The following is a 15,768-nucleotide window of genomic DNA, read 5'->3' as shown; positions in this document are numbered from 1 at the left end:
GAAACCAGCTCTCCCTAGGTGAAGTGGAAGATGAGGGGAAAAAGAGAAAGAATCAGATGCTGCAATTAAGGGATGAACAGCCGACATTTTAAGGAATGTTGCTTGTAAACCAAGAGGCTGGGTAATAAAATGGCAGATGAAGTTCAGTGGACACAGGTAACAAGTGATGCACAAGGGAAAGACCATTTAACTTAACGTTCACAGAAACGGACTCCTACAGTACGACTCAGAAGCTCAATCTTGATGGCAGCCATTTCATCGAGACGCCACCTCGGGGCTCAGCAGCTATCAGAAAGCAAACCAAGTGTTAGGCATTGTTAGTACAGGACTAAAGCACAAAAGATACCATGACACTGCCTGAATCCTGAACAGCAGATGCAGTTCTGGTCCCCAAATCTCAAAGGGAATCTAAAGACCCAGACAAGGCACAGGAGATTGCGGAATGTCTACGCCAGCATTTTGGCTCAGAACAGAAGTGCTCTTTTGAAACTCATCTCCCAGCCACTGCCACTTCACACACTGTGATTCTCGTCTTGGAGCCTTCTTGGGCCACATGAGCTGGATCCTCTGAGTCAATCTAAACAGGGAGACAACCACTACCACACCAAATGCTAGCACACAGTCCACAGGACTGGCTGATGCAAACTTCTGTGAAATGCAGATAGCACAGGCATCAAGTCCTAATTCACTCTACAAACCCCATCCCAATCCACCATGCTGTTTGATAATGAGGGCACAGCCAAAGCTGAGAGGTAGTGTTGAGTATCTTACTCATAGCAAGCACCTAATAAAACTAGGACACTTCATTCTGGGGAAGATAAGACCGAAGTCTCCTACATGATACGGATCTGAAACAATGTAAGTGGCATAGAAAAGGATAAGCAAGGAATAAGTGCTCAGGGTCTTTTCCTAAATGAGATGGAGGAAACATCCAACAGAACAGGCAGAATGTTGTTCTGCTTCAGAACAAAAGGAGATGTTTCTTCACACAGCACCTATTTAAGCAGGAGAACTCCTTGCTAACAAAGATTATGGATGCTGTAAGTTTATAAGGATTCAGAAGGAAACTGTAGAGATTAATTTGTGAAAAGTCCACCAAGAGCCATTAAATGCAGTAAGCAATACCACTCTGGCAGCATCTGAGCTGCAGACTGCTAGCACTTGGGAGATACTTTGCGTAGGTAAAACTATACACCTCCCATGTTACTGCTGTCCTCCTCCTTGTCAGATCCACTACTCACCACTCTCAAGACCGAATAGTGGCCTTGATGTACAAACTTAATCTGATCAAGCTGGACCACTCTTGAGAACAGCAAGGCAGGTGTGCTAGATGGAAAAGGAAATAAAATGCCTGCCAGCGTAAGAAAAGGGGATACAAATTTCCATTACAATCCACTGAACAAGCAAATCTTGCCTTTTTTCTAGAGGCATAATCACAGGCTTCATCACAAGGGCCAAGAGATCCTACAATTGAGTTTATTACTGAAAACCGTTACTCAGACAGAAACTTCTACCACACATCATAACACAGCCTGCAATGCTTGCAAGCTTACAGACCCTTGGGGACAGGCCCAGAGACACACTTGAACTGTGGGTCCAAACCGCTAAACTTTGAGTTATAAACTATCTAGGAAACAGCCTTTTTATTGCCAGAGATCTGAAAGAAAACCCAAAAGCTAGAGGAAGTCACTAAAACAGAAGGCATTTAAAGCTAAAAGGGAATCTGCCTCAAGACATCCCTGTGCTTCAACCTCTCCAGTGCATTCCTCACCCAATCTTCTCTCTGAATTTCTACAATTGGCCAATAAATACCTCTTATTCTGGCACTCAGATAGGATTTATGATGCACTGCAAGTGCTGTGCAATTAACAGGTTTAATGCTCGATTCATTTCCCTCTTCAAAGGGAGACTGGAGAAAAGCACAACAGGAGATGCCTGGGCATGGTAGCTGTGGGTATATCATGCATATACATGATACGACATTTCCTCTACCACTACTGTAAGTCAGCACATCCCTACTCTTCCTGTAGATGTATCAAACCTTTTTCACTGTTTAGATTCTCAACTATTATTCATTCTTCAGCTTAATCATCAAGGGGTTTTTTTTCTACCCTCAGTATGGATTTTTACACACCATCCCACATTTTCACCATAATTTATCAATTGCTTTTTCCACTTCATTTCACTGAATTTCTAATCTCATTTCCCCAACTACACTGTCTACAATCATAACATAGCAGTGACTTTAAAAAATTCAGTATGCTCCACTAATTTCACAATGTGTTAAGAGAGATAACAGAGGGAATACATTCTTTCCATCTCAGCGTGATTACTTTAACTTGCATATCACAGACAACAGTACACAGCCAAGGAGGAGGATAGGCATTTCTGTGAAACAAACTCAAAGCTCTGCAATCTTACACAGGTACTGACCAAATTTCAGTGGGAGAAATGCCACTAACTCTTATGTGCAAGACCAAGCGTTTACCTCTTCCACATTTTTAATTAGCATTTGGTGGATGTTTTGTTCTGAAACATGCCAAGAGGACTTCATCCAATCCAACAGCATATTTGTTTGAGGGATTATTACAGATGCATTATATACTAATATAACACCCTGCTCTGAAAGGAATTTTAAATGGCACAACTTAGCAGCTTGCTTCCCAACTGCGGTCTTAGGCTCTATATAATGGCAATGCTGAGCGCAAGCTACTTTCACAAGCAATTAAGACAGACTACATGAAGTACCTAGCTCAGCCCACAGGCTATATAAGACTTGGCTTTCAGCTTTGTTCAATTATTTTGTCCTTGTCTTTGGTAAACAGAAATCCTTGTTTTACTTTCTCTCTACCACACACTACATTTGTTCTCCAAATTATACCACCCTAATCTGCACACGACAGCCTTTGGACCAGTTTTACTCTACACTGAAGTAGTTTTTGCCAAAAGACTTGAAGGTAAGGTACATAACAGTGGTGTTCCTAAATAAACTCTACTGTCTAAAAAAAGGTATCTCTGAACTAAGTTTCACCTCAAACACGCTCAAAAGCATAAGATTTCACCTCATCCTATTTAAGATTTCTTCAGCCAAATTGTACTTGCCACAGTGTTACAAGACACACAGTTTGCTTGTTGCCACTCTGCAACTTTATTTCTGAAATCAACTTTAAACTTAAATATTGTTAAAGACTAGACATAGTCTAAATCTTATGATATCCCAACCTCATCTCTCAATACAGCAAGAGCTATTCAGATTATAACCCACCGGGACAAGAACAAACAGGCAACAGAGGAGAGGGAAGTCCAATATTATATCAAGATGCCCTCAAATGCAGCAGCTCACCTGCATGACATGATGCTTATTTCAACTCTCAGGCTTCAAATACTGTGTACACATTAAATACCTAAACACTGCTCAAGAGTCCAATATTTATACCAAGCTGTTCTCAGGTTTTCTCACCAAGTATTTAACTTCATATATCACCTCCACTCAAACTGAGTAGCAACACTAATTAACTTGATTCTGAGAATCTATGTTTTTAGCTAAAAAGATGACACAGTTAAACTTTCCAAGCTTCAACAGAAGTAGTACTACTTTTTCCATAAGACAAGTTACCTCATGTAAGCCAAGGCAGAAGACAGACTAATTGACTGAATTTCAATACAAACCAATATTAACTGCCATAAAATAAGAACAGTGCCAAAGGGTTAACACTTTATGGTAATTGTTGCTTTGGAAGACTAGAGATCAATTTTAAGGTAAGTATCACTGGTAATTTAAGTATGTTTGATCCTGCCTCCTGACAAACCTTTCAGGACTACTGGTTACTGTTCAAATCCTGTTTAGGAACAGAGAAAAACAGCTTCGATTCCACATTTTCGATTATCACGTGGAGTTAAAAACCACACAAACTAAACAAACAGAAGATACTCACATTCCCCATGTATTCTGAAAGCAGATCCTGCAAGGCCTGTCGCACCGCATTACACTCGGCAACTATACGTTCCCGTCGGTCATCACGTGTGCAGGATGAATCAGCCATCAGGGCTGCTCCGCTAATGATGCTCTCCAGGCGCTCTTCCAGGGAAGGCCTAAAACGTTCTTCACTGAAGGTTGATGGATCCACAATAATTTGTTTCTAGTAAAATAAAGATTTTAGAAACTAGTAAATCAGACCAACCACTAAGTTACTGTTAAGTCATCAAGATAACCAATGTTTACAGCAAACCCCTGATCAGGCATAAAAAGCAAACAACACACAGTTTTAGCACTGAGGATGATTTTCATGAGTAGTTTTCTAAAATTACTAAAAGGTTCCCCAGCAGATTACATTGCTAGTCATTTTTTGTGCTGCTTTGACAGCTAAACAAAACTTGGCCACAGGAAGCCTTGTTACATGAATGGCAAAAATCAAACGTGCCAGCATAAATAAGGTTCAAAGTACAGAACTCATCTTAACTACATATCAATCCAGACATGCCTTCACTAGTTAACTTGTCAGATATAATTATCCCACCATGAACAAAAAAACCAAGGAAAACAAACATTCAAAATTAGCCCTACATATAGCGCCCTGTTGTCCTAGTTCATCTAGGCTTTCTTCTCTTCACCATTATGCAGGTAAATACAACAGTATTCTCAAAAATTCTCAAAGTGAAACATAAACACAAATGTTTCAAACAGCACAGAAATCAATTTCTTCACGGCAGAAAACTATCGCAGGTTTATCTTGACAAAGTATGACTAAGCACAGCTCATACTGAGAGACCCGAGGCTGAAACAGCAGTACTGATGTATCTGCTTTTCAAGGGGCCAATACCACTGCCCATAAAAGTTCACCAAGAAGCAGCAGTGTAGTATTTATCACCTTGTGAGTACTTTCAAGTGATTTAAACAGGTTTGCAATATATTAAGGAAAAATTATTTGGCCATTTCAAGGTCTGGTGCTTTGTTTAGGGTTTGCATGCGTTTCCTTCCCACTATGGGGGCGGGAGGGGAGGATGTTGTTAACTCTTTACAAAAGAAGCCTCAAAGATTTTTGAAATAGGAGTTTTCACAATCAGTTTGTACGCCAGCTAACTCCAACGGCAACATCACAACCACTGCTTCTCCCAACAGCCAGCACATTTTGTCTCCCTACAGACTAACCACGCAGCCTTCCCAGCAGGATTAGAACATGGCACGAGTTCTCCAACACACTCTTCATTCTTCCTGAAACTTTAGGCGTGCAGATAATACAATGATAGTATGCTACAACTCCAGAACTGCACCATCAAAACAGAGATAATGATTATCTTGTTATCTTCTGCTAGCCATTTAATATTTTACCACCAAAGTAAAAACACTGGATTATTTGTGGGCATATGTGTGCAAAGTCTCTATTACAAGAGTGCAATAATAGTCAAGCGTTAGCAGGAAATTAAGTGCAGGGATAACATCTGCAAAGAACCTGAACACATTTGTTCTGTCAGTCTCCTTTGGCAGGAAGGAGACGACACAGCTATCGCACACGACGTGCATTGAAGCTGGCCTGCTGAACAAGCCCTGCTGCTATTAGAGTGCCTCACAAAGCGGAACTAAAAGCTCAAAAGCTCCATGTGAACTGCAACACTCAAAAAAAAGTCTCTGGCCATATATTAGAGAGTTCATATAGTAAAATACGGCCATATATCAGAAATCACATTAAATGGTTTGAGCTACATTAGCCAATCCATGAACCTGAACTGAATTGCTTCTTCAATTCTACGTACCCAAGTCAGTTCTTAACATTGTGTGCTGTCACAGGCCCTGCCTTCCCCTCCCACACATATCTGCTCAAATCTGCAATCCCTTGGGTGCTAACCTGAGGCACACTCTTAAGACTTACATAGCTGAACATACAACTGATGGAATTTAAGGAAAGCAGACTTAAAACTGAAAACATAGTCACAAAGATAAAGACAACCACAACATTCTCTTGTCACCCAATAGATCCCATAGAAAGGCTTCACATCAGGCACAGGGAGAACTCAAACAGTACTTTGTCCTGGTAAAAGAAACATGGCAAAGAAAGTAATGTAGGGTAGGAACAAGAGTGGTAAGAGCAAAAAGGAGAACATGAACTATATCTGGCAAAACCAGAAGTATTAAACACCTTTTGAGTGACAGCTTTGCAATATTAAATAAAGTTTTAGAGGTAAGTTAGTGCCGAGGTGTTTAAAATTCAGAGGCTGAATCAGTGGTAGACACAGAATACTGGCTTCAAAAGGAAAGCGTTCTCAGTAAAAATGCATGGCTATCCTCAGTAACTTACTGAATGCAAGATAAAGAATATGACAGATCAGTACAACACATCAGTTTGAAATGACTTCATTCCCAACCAAAGATCATATTAAACTTCCCACTTCATGTTCTTCTCAATAGGTAGTTTGGGCAGTTCCAAATACATTATTCACTTTTAATAAGTCATTTTTGTCACCTGCAAGAATACATTACATAAATATATTATGAAATAATCAATTTCAAATAAACCAAGGGCTTACATCTAACGTAACAGTAGGCTAACCGCTATTTCAGAGCTAGTTTAACTTGACAGCCTTCAATCACCAAGAACCGCATATATAACTTTCTATATTCCATCAATCCTAGTTTGGAAAAATACTTTTTAAAAAATAAAAGCCTACTTTAACTGTAACTTGCTGTATTTCAGTAGGAAATGATCTTTCAGGCAATATAAATAAAACCAAACTGTTGCTAGTAAATCAGGTGAACAAACACAAGAGTTGGAGTTACCACTTTTTTTTTTCATGAAGGGTTCAAAACTTACATCAAAGTTGTTCAGAGCATAAGCCAGCTCTCCACCTCCACCCTGCTGCTGGGCAGCATCATCTGATGCAGTTGCTTGAGCTGCATTTGAGATGCCTGTGACCGCCTGCTGAAGCTGTTTGTAGATCAAGTCCCTGTTAGCTTTGTAAGCAGCTACATCAGGGTGCTGCAGACAGGCCTGGGATGCTGTATAAAGAATGGGAACATTCTTCTGCAGAATTCCTCTGGCTGCTGCCATTTGATCACGGTGGCCCACATCCTTCAATTCCTATTAGGAAAATTAAAGAAAAAAAAAAGGCGCATTTTAGAACATTCCCCACATTTAACATCCATACACTGTCTCCCTGCATTTTCAAAAGACAGACAGGTTCTTTGCCTAGTAGGCTCAAATCTACCTTCTGATTGCGTATCCCTATTCTTAAGGGCTCAACTAATTTCAAAGCACAGCAGCTTCATAGAGAGAAAAAAAAAAAAAAAAAAGTACTGTAGGGCAATTCACAACTCCACAACTCAAAATCTGAGGTTGGTTTTTTGCTCCTCTCCACAGCAGAGGACCAGCATTCTGAAAGCTGGTACCACCTGCAAACCAGGAGGACACAGAAGTTGCGAGAACACATTTTTCTCTTCAGTCCTTCCAGTTTGCATTGCATCTTAAAAAAAAAAAAAAAAATCACAAAGAAACCTAAATCCTTAAAACAGAATACCGTACATTTTGGATAACTTAAGAATCAAGCTAATTTTTAACTATCAAATGAAGAGGCTTCCCCTGCAATCTTGTCTTGCACTTGCACACGAGAAGCAAGATCATCTTTAAACTCCAAGGCTCACAACCAGAATGTTTTCTTTAATCACACCTAAAAGATAGAGTTTACTCTCCTCAAGAGACTCAGGTACTTAATTTTAGAAGAACAAGTATATCATCTCATTCAACTGCTTGTTCATCTCCAATCAGATGAAATTAATCCAATGACTGTAATTACTGCTAATTTAAGATTAGCAAGCAAGCCCATACGTCTTTTCCCAAACACTCACTGCTGCAATTCTCTAAAGCACTATCACCTCTGTTTTGGAACAGAAGCACTATGATTAGATAAAGCTTTGGAGTCCAGGGTGAGCGGTAAGTTTATAAAAGGAAGAATGAACACAGTTATTAGCAGTATCATAATTTTGAAGTTCTCTCTTAAATCTAACAAAGTGGTGATGAAAATAAAGAAGCAGACTACCTTACTGAGGAAAAAAAAAAATCTGACAGACTGTTCAAAATGAATGGGTAATATGCGACCTCTAAGATACACACTAAGCAGGGAGGGCACTCCAAGCAGGCTCACAGATTTAAGGATGTAGTACAACCACTTCCCATAGCGTGGAACAATCCATCACAAAGCAGTTTAAGAACATATATTGCATTGCCATCACAACCCTACTCCCATTTACTGCAATCAGATTTTAGATACATAACCAACTGACAATCCATTTTAGACTATACCCAGTTTATTTTCAAAGATGAATCTGTGCAAAAAAACAAGCAGTGTCAGAGGTGCATAAGTAGTTTTGGTTTGTACATATCAGCAGAACAAACAAACAAAAAATGTTCTACAAGAATTATGCTATTTCTGATAAATGGGACTGCCCACACCTCTACTTTCTTTTGAAAGCTTACCTACACAAGAATGAGTCACAACTACTGCTGAACAAAAATTTTACACACAATTTAAGGTTAAGCATAAGCTATCCAAACACAGAACATACACATAACAAACAGGATTTAAAACCCTGTCTCAAACGGGCATTTCAGTGTAAGACTAAACAGCACTGCTGCTCACTTTCTTGGAAAGAGTTGCAATTCTGTGCCCAGCCATGACTTTTGCTCCCTGTTTAAACAGACACGTTCAGTCAGTCTGCACAAACCCCAAAGCATGGTCAAGCAGTGAGTGCACCAGGCACCGAATCACATCCTGATCCTTTGTCCTTACCCACAGCTGCAGTGCTTCAAAATGGGAAGTGCAATTCTTGGGAAGCAGCATTTCATTAAGGTACTACAGCATTAACATAAACAAGTGCTACTAGAACACATTCCATCGGAAGCAGTACACTACAGCTGAGCAGACTTTCTGCTTACCAGGCAAGCTCAAATTTCCAAAACATGGCAGCATGCAGCACAAAGTACTCAGCAATAAAGTAAAAAAAAAAAAGTATGAGCAGCAATGGGTACTGTCCAAGAGCAGCAAAGCAGCAAGGCTGCCTTATTATTTTTTCTTTTTCAGAGTAAGAAAATACACAGAACAAAGAGCTGCCATCACTATACCTGTTGTCTTTTGGCTGCCATTATGTTAAGCTTGTCCACTTCTGGTTTGAGGGCTTTGTACTGGATACCCAAATCCTGCTCCGTGCCAGCATTTCTTAGTTTCAGGATACCTTCTTCCACCTAAAAGAATATACATGCATATATTTTTTCAAGTAATACAGTTCAGGAAGTAATTCAGAATGTACGTCATAGCGGGCAGAGAAAGCAATCTTCCTCTGCCCCCTTTTATTTTTTAGAGACACACTTCAAAGGCTAACAGTACTCAGGCTTAGCTACCGCTTCACAGTCACCAGCTATCAGAGACAGCCAAGCACACGCATTTGCAAGAGTATGAAGGAGCCCAGGGCCCTGGCAGAGCTGCGGCAGTGGCCGTCAAAGGGCACAAGGAGACTCCTCAAAGCCCTGCTGCAAAAGCAGGCCCAGTATCAACATTCATTTCATTTCAAATTCTGCACAAACCACCCACCCACCCGCTCGCTTGTGGGAAGAAAAGGCTTCCTCAAATACTCCATATTCACTTTATTTAGTCTACTGAAGCTACTCATTCCTAGTAGCTACAAGGAAGTATTGTTTATATGCAAGCCAAATTATTTCTTTAAGATGAAAAAAACCTGGTTATCACCTGCAGTTGCAGACCAGAGTGCATTTAGTCTCAATTCTAAGTTCAGAATAAAATGCAACACCATGTGAAAAGCTACTCATAATGAGTGTAAAAACAAGTGGCAAACATCCATTGCACAGGTTTTGGTCACAGGAAAAACCTTAAAAACCTCCCTGCTCCAGAAGCAAGCCGCTGACAGCGCACATACTGGGGTCAGCACACATGCGTGAAACAAAGCCGCCTGACAGAGCACGCCAGGCATGCCAGGCACAGCAAAGTGAGTCACAGCAAAGAACTACACTTACTACTTTAAGTTGAACAAGCAGCTTGTAGACATCTGCCATGTCAGCCAAAATCAGCAGCCGAGTAACAGCAGAGAGGAGGGCACGTGCCGCTCGGACCATGTTCCCTCGTTTCACAGAGGAGCAGGGGTCATCTGCAAACTCCCCCGAAGCGCTCTTCATCAAGTCACCTGCACAAGGGGAGAAGATGGTCAGACTTTAACATCACAAAGCATTTCTTAAGAGGCTGAAAGGATTCCTAGGCAAGCAGACTGAAGTCCTGAAAACAAAACCCGTTTGCTTAAATACAGCCAGCAATTAAGATCACATGTAACGACCTCTAAATATGGTACCACACGGTATCAGGGTAGAAGGGCTTGTACAGAGGAAGAACTGGGAAATAACACTTTGGTCCTTATTTCCAATTTTACAGGTGTTTTAACCAGAACCCTCTGGAGAGGCAAATTCAGCACGCCTTCGCCATTATATGCAGGACTGCAGTTATTTCACTAACTACAACGCTTTCAAAGCTTAAGCAAGAGCTCTGATTCGTGTGCGTGTAGGAGTCAGGCAGAAAGCAGCAGAAAGTACTGTAAACACACAAGGAAACGCCACAGCTCATGGGACTGTAAACAACTCTGAGCAATGACCTGGCTGGATATGCCCTGGTTTGCATTCAAAGCAAGGCACCGCTTAGTAAAATGCTTCAATGTTTCATAGCCTGTGGGTCTACATCTGGTGCAGGAGGAAAGAAGGGCTTCAGATGGTAACAATGCAATTGGTTAACTGTGAAAAGCAAAGGCCACTTTACACAGCTAGAGAAATCCCTCCAGAAGGCATTTGGAAAGCATAAAAGTAATGTCTGCATAGAGTCAGGAGTTGGATTTCTCCCCCCACCTTCTGGGGCAGCATTTTGCTTCCAGTACCACAGTTCCTACACAGCAGCAAGTTTTGGAATCCACATTATTATTTTTGGATCTCTTTGCATTTCAGAAACATTTGGTGAACAGCTAGGATTTAGTTTAGAAAACGCTAGGTACTCAAGGCCAAAGATTTGCAGGTAGCTGGAGATAACCAGAAAGCAGGCAAATGGTGTTATAGATAAACTGCTGTGTCAGAGGCTTCCCAAACCTGTATGAAAAATTGTCTACATAGCCAAATGCCAAAACAAAAATAGCATGTCTCAGATAAGAAAAGAACCTCAATAGTGCTTCACAAGTGAAAGCTGACAGTGACTCCCATCGAGGTCACTACCAAACGGGGCTGGGCAAGATCTGCACCAAAGTGTCAAGATAATGGAGCAGCAGCATCCTGCCAAGGGCTTGCCTGCTCCCACAGCTAGGCAATCAGTGCAGCCTATCCCTAGTATGGGAAGTGTTTCAATTTTAACTTTTTAACTACAAAAAAAATACCTACCACTGGAGAGCCTGTGGTTAACCATCCACATACTTACCATTAAGCAATTAATATCTTGCCCTGGAATGGTTTCTAGCACCCAAGCACTCTACACCTTCATAGCTAAATACAGCCCAAACACAGCTGCCAGCCTGTCCAAGCAACTACATCAAGATACTCAATTTTGTTCAAATGCTCCCTGCTATGTAACACCCTTCCATCATCTTAAATAATACGACAAAGAGTGGCATACAACATTTTAAGATAAAAAATATGCTACTTCAGTACTGTGACATATGAAAAAAGCTTCTGTCCAAGTACAGACCAGCTATAAATATCAATGTAAAGCTATCCCTTACCCAACTTTGAGGAACACAATTCATTATTTTAACAAGCATTAAGAGCCTCAGATTTCCAGACGGGTGAAAGATGATGCATCTCCAATGCTGAAAAACTGCAACCAGCCATGAGATTATAAAACCCCTACATAGTTGACATGGTCCTTTCTTTATTCCTTCTGGAAGAGGCTAATAATAGTGAAATTAATGTCACCACCACAAGTATGAAATCTATTAACAATCTCAGGATTTAAGAATATATGCCAGAACCAAAATTCATTACAAATATTTCCTCCCTTATTTACTTAAGATGTAAAATTTCCACATCTCCAACTCCCAAAAGAAAGGAATGTTGTTTTCATTTACTTCCTATTTAAAACAACTTAGAGGGGTGGCCACCCACTTCATCTGAATCTCAGAAATTGTTAACAAGGTTAAAAACCACAGTTACCCTCTATCCATCTCTTAAATTGCAACCCTACAAGCCAGTCCTGAAATAAAATGCTATTCCTTTTTAAACAAGAGACTTTAAAAAATTTAGAGAGTTTCAAACAGCTTGTCAGGGTGTCAAAGATAACCAGCTTCCCAGAATTAAAGGAAGATTATATTTAAAGTTGTTGCATATATATATATTTTTCTGCAAATTAAAGAAAGCCAGCTTTCAGACTTCTTTTACAAAAAAAAAAGGCAACAAGGGGTAGTTAATTTTAGCTAGATTCAAAGGGTAAGAGGGAACTCTGCCTTGCCCTAAGTACGTAGTTACTGCACTGTGTGTGTACATTAGCAGTTCAAATTGGATCCAGCATAATCTTCTAATTTTCAAATTTGAACCAGGGGTAACATAGCAAATTTGAAAGCAGGATTTCAAGAGTTAAAAGAAATACACTGCAGAAGAGTCAGACTATGAGACTCAGATTATACAGCTGGTATGAATTCTTATATGAGTAATCTGTTTTTCCAATATAGCCTTAGATTTTCACTACATATTACAAGGGAAAGATAATAAAACAGAGTCAAAAAAAGAAGAGGCAACAGTAGCCATACTATGATCTTGTCAATAAAGCACTAAGAATTCAATTAAATCTAATGGAACAAAGCCCATTTCAGAAATAGTAAGATTTTAGTCCATCAAAAGAAAATTACCATTTTCTAGTCTCATTCCCACCATGCCCACAGGGTCTGACAGCACTTTCAGACAGCACTATTAATCCTCCTCAGCAGCACAGTACACGATGACCATGACAGAGAGGGCTTTCTTTATATGAACACTGATGGAACAGGAAAGCAGCAGAGAAGACAGGCAAGGCCTAGGCCACACACAGGTACTGATGCTTTTTTCCCAAGATAGAAATTCATCCCCACACATAACTTTGTATCTTTCAGCATCTTCCAGTTCAAAGCCCATCTGCAGGCTGCTTTGCCAGCAGTATTAGAAATACAAGGAGTGCCATCAGCCCATACCTCTACCTGCCCATAACACCCTATCACAGTTCCCTAGAGGCTGCCTATTCCTCACCAAATGCAGGCAAGCATGGAACTCAAGTTTCAAGACTCTTCTATTCTGGATACTGAGGTCCTATCTTACCACTAATGCCATGTTCAATGTCCACCATGAGTGTCACAACAAGGCTGACCTTGCTTTCTACTACAAATGACAAGGCCCCATATCTACTTTTGCCATATCAACCAGGAGATGATACTTACGGCAACAAAAGCTTCTGTTAATTCCTTAATCTTGTCTTCAATTAAATCCATATACTGCCTACAACACTCCTACAGTTTGTCAAGAACCTTCTCAGAGTTCCCTTAGGTTATGGCTTTTCAAAGATCTCAAGTCCTGGGCTGGAGGATTACTTCTAATACAAGTGGTACACTCCTAAAACATTTTTCTTACAGGAAAACAACTAAGAACTCTTTGCACCCTTCTAAGAAGTTAAGCTAACTGGTCACAACAGAATTTTAAAGTTGAATTTTCCAAGAAGAATTCAGTGTTTAACTTCAAGTAATTCTGCAACTGGCCTCCTTCTGTTCCTTGGAAATCCTTAAGCCATGTATCTTGTGTGAAGTACAGTTGAAAAAACATTTTACCCTTTCATAATTTGCCTCACTGTCCCGTTCTGGAGAAAGCTTCACTCAAACACAGCACGGAAGGACACCATGCTGAATCAGTAGGTTCATTCCCCTGCTTTTGCAACCATGAAACGTGATCAAAGTGCACAGGATTCACAAGACCATTCATCCATTCTCTTACCTCAAACCCTAAGCACAGGCTTAAGCTTTTTAATTTTAAGCTTTCATTTTTGTTCTTTTATGTAAAATTACCATGGGAAGAAAAAGTAAGAGCACAGTTAATACCCTGGATCCTCACACTAGCATACAGATATATAGAGGCAGTGAGCTATGGTCATCAGTACTCCAGGAAAACAGGAATAGCTTGGTCAGTCTGACCCGAAAGAAATTCCCTTCTCAATCTCAGAGTCTGCAACCTGTCTCAGTGTCAAGCACCTGGGTAAGAAACTGGTTCAGTTCCAAAACACCTCCCAACAGCACCAGAGGAGCTGACAATTTCAACATACAATCAGTCTTCAATGCTTCATCATAAGGTAAAACCCTACAAAGAGCTCACAGTGGGGGGAGTAAGACTGGGCAAGACCAGTACTGCTCCTTCTATTACCCAGCAAAACTCCAACGGCAGAAATTAATGTAAAAAACACTGTAAGGATGCTGAAATCTGAGACGTTCACGTCAGATGTTTTCCTACTACTCTTTTCTATAACCACAGCAGGATCTATTCTGAAAAATGCTTTGGTTCTCTGTCTCCACTATTCTGTGCAAAATTTTATTTTAAGAAGTTTCACTACTTTAAAAGAAGTCAAAAGTCCAAAGCTTTAGAGGGCCAGGAATTTCATTTTAGGATATTTCATGAACTTATTTAATATTTAAAGCAAGTTGTAATTTATTCTTCCATTGTAAAAATCAGGAAGACTTTGAAGATTCACTCATATTGATTTAGTACATAGCCCTACTATCATTCATTCTAAATTGCTCTTTTCACTTCTTTGTTTTTACCCCCAACAAATGGGATTTTATGAACAACCGTGCTCACTAAAATCATGTACCCTCTCAATCTTCTTGCTAGGCTAAAAAAAATTTTTAATTTTCTCTGATGAGACAAGTTATCTATTGTCCTAATCATCTTCATAACCTCTGTCTACATTCATTCATCTTTTTTTATTATGGTAACTAAACCGCTCCCTCGTCTAAATAAAGGCATTATTAATTCTATTTTCCTGTCTTCTGCTGAAGATAAATTATGCTATATATCTATAAACCCACTGCTGCCATCAGACACACAGATGCTGCCAGGTCACAATCACCCTATCACTGACCAAGATACCCACATTTTCCTCACCACTTTTGCCTCCAATTGCAAAAGGCAGATAGAGGCACCAACACCTGGAACTTTTGCTAAGCACATGCACCAGCTTTGTATTACACTTCCCTCATTTCTCCAGTTCATGAATTCAACTGGTCTACCACAATACGGGAAACACTTCTGAAGTGCACAGACTGTATATAAACATGTACGCTGAGAGTTTGTGTCTCCTTGCTGTTATTAGCACTACTGAGAACTGCAATCCTCCCCCGGGCATTGGCAGCAATAAGCCTTCCCTCTGTTGTATCTCATTTTTCACCATTTGCTTCTAATTTCCTCACAGGTTTATTTGTTTTTTAATTTCCTCACGAAGAGCCGCTCTGCTGAACCTGAACGAACACCAGTGCCACGGTTGGGCAGAGGCTTTTGTCCCTGGTCATGCTGCCCCAGCAGCCCAGCCCTGCAATGGTGGTGGGCACCAGTTGTATTCAGGCAAAAATCACTCAAGTTTAATAACCATCCACCCAGCTTCAGAACACAGATACAGCTATCCTCTCTACACACCAGCTTTCATGCAGGCTGCAAACCGTAAAAAAGGAGGAAGAAGTGAAACAACATTAAGGTGGGAAGTTATTTCACTCCAGCACCTCTCAGCTATGAACTCCAC

At 40.4% G+C, this 15,768-nt stretch overlaps 1 protein-coding gene across 2 annotated transcripts in view; it reads right to left on the bottom strand.

Moving 5' to 3' along the window:
* CTNNA1 (catenin alpha 1) overlaps nt 1-15,768 on the bottom strand; it is a 119,855-nt gene that overhangs the window by 82,777 nt on the left and 21,310 nt on the right. For both annotated transcript variants that reach the window (XM_074838971.1, XM_074838970.1), the window contains exons 4-7: nt 10,017-10,183; nt 9,111-9,230; nt 6,807-7,073; nt 3,936-4,139 (exon numbers count right to left, since the gene is read on the bottom strand). In XM_074838971.1, the coding sequence (XP_074695072.1) occupies nt 3,936-4,139; nt 6,807-7,073; nt 9,111-9,230; nt 10,017-10,183 (758 nt within the window). The remainder of the gene's footprint in view (nt 1-3,935; nt 4,140-6,806; nt 7,074-9,110; nt 9,231-10,016; nt 10,184-15,768) is intronic.

The sequence above is a fragment of the Strix aluco genome, chromosome 13, assembly GCF_031877795.1.
Source record: "Strix aluco isolate bStrAlu1 chromosome 13, bStrAlu1.hap1, whole genome shotgun sequence".
NCBI classification, from domain to species: Eukaryota; Metazoa; Chordata; class Aves; order Strigiformes; family Strigidae; genus Strix; species Strix aluco.
The sequence above is the reverse complement of the archived record's forward strand: the minus strand, read 5'-3'. Positions and strand labels throughout refer to the sequence as shown.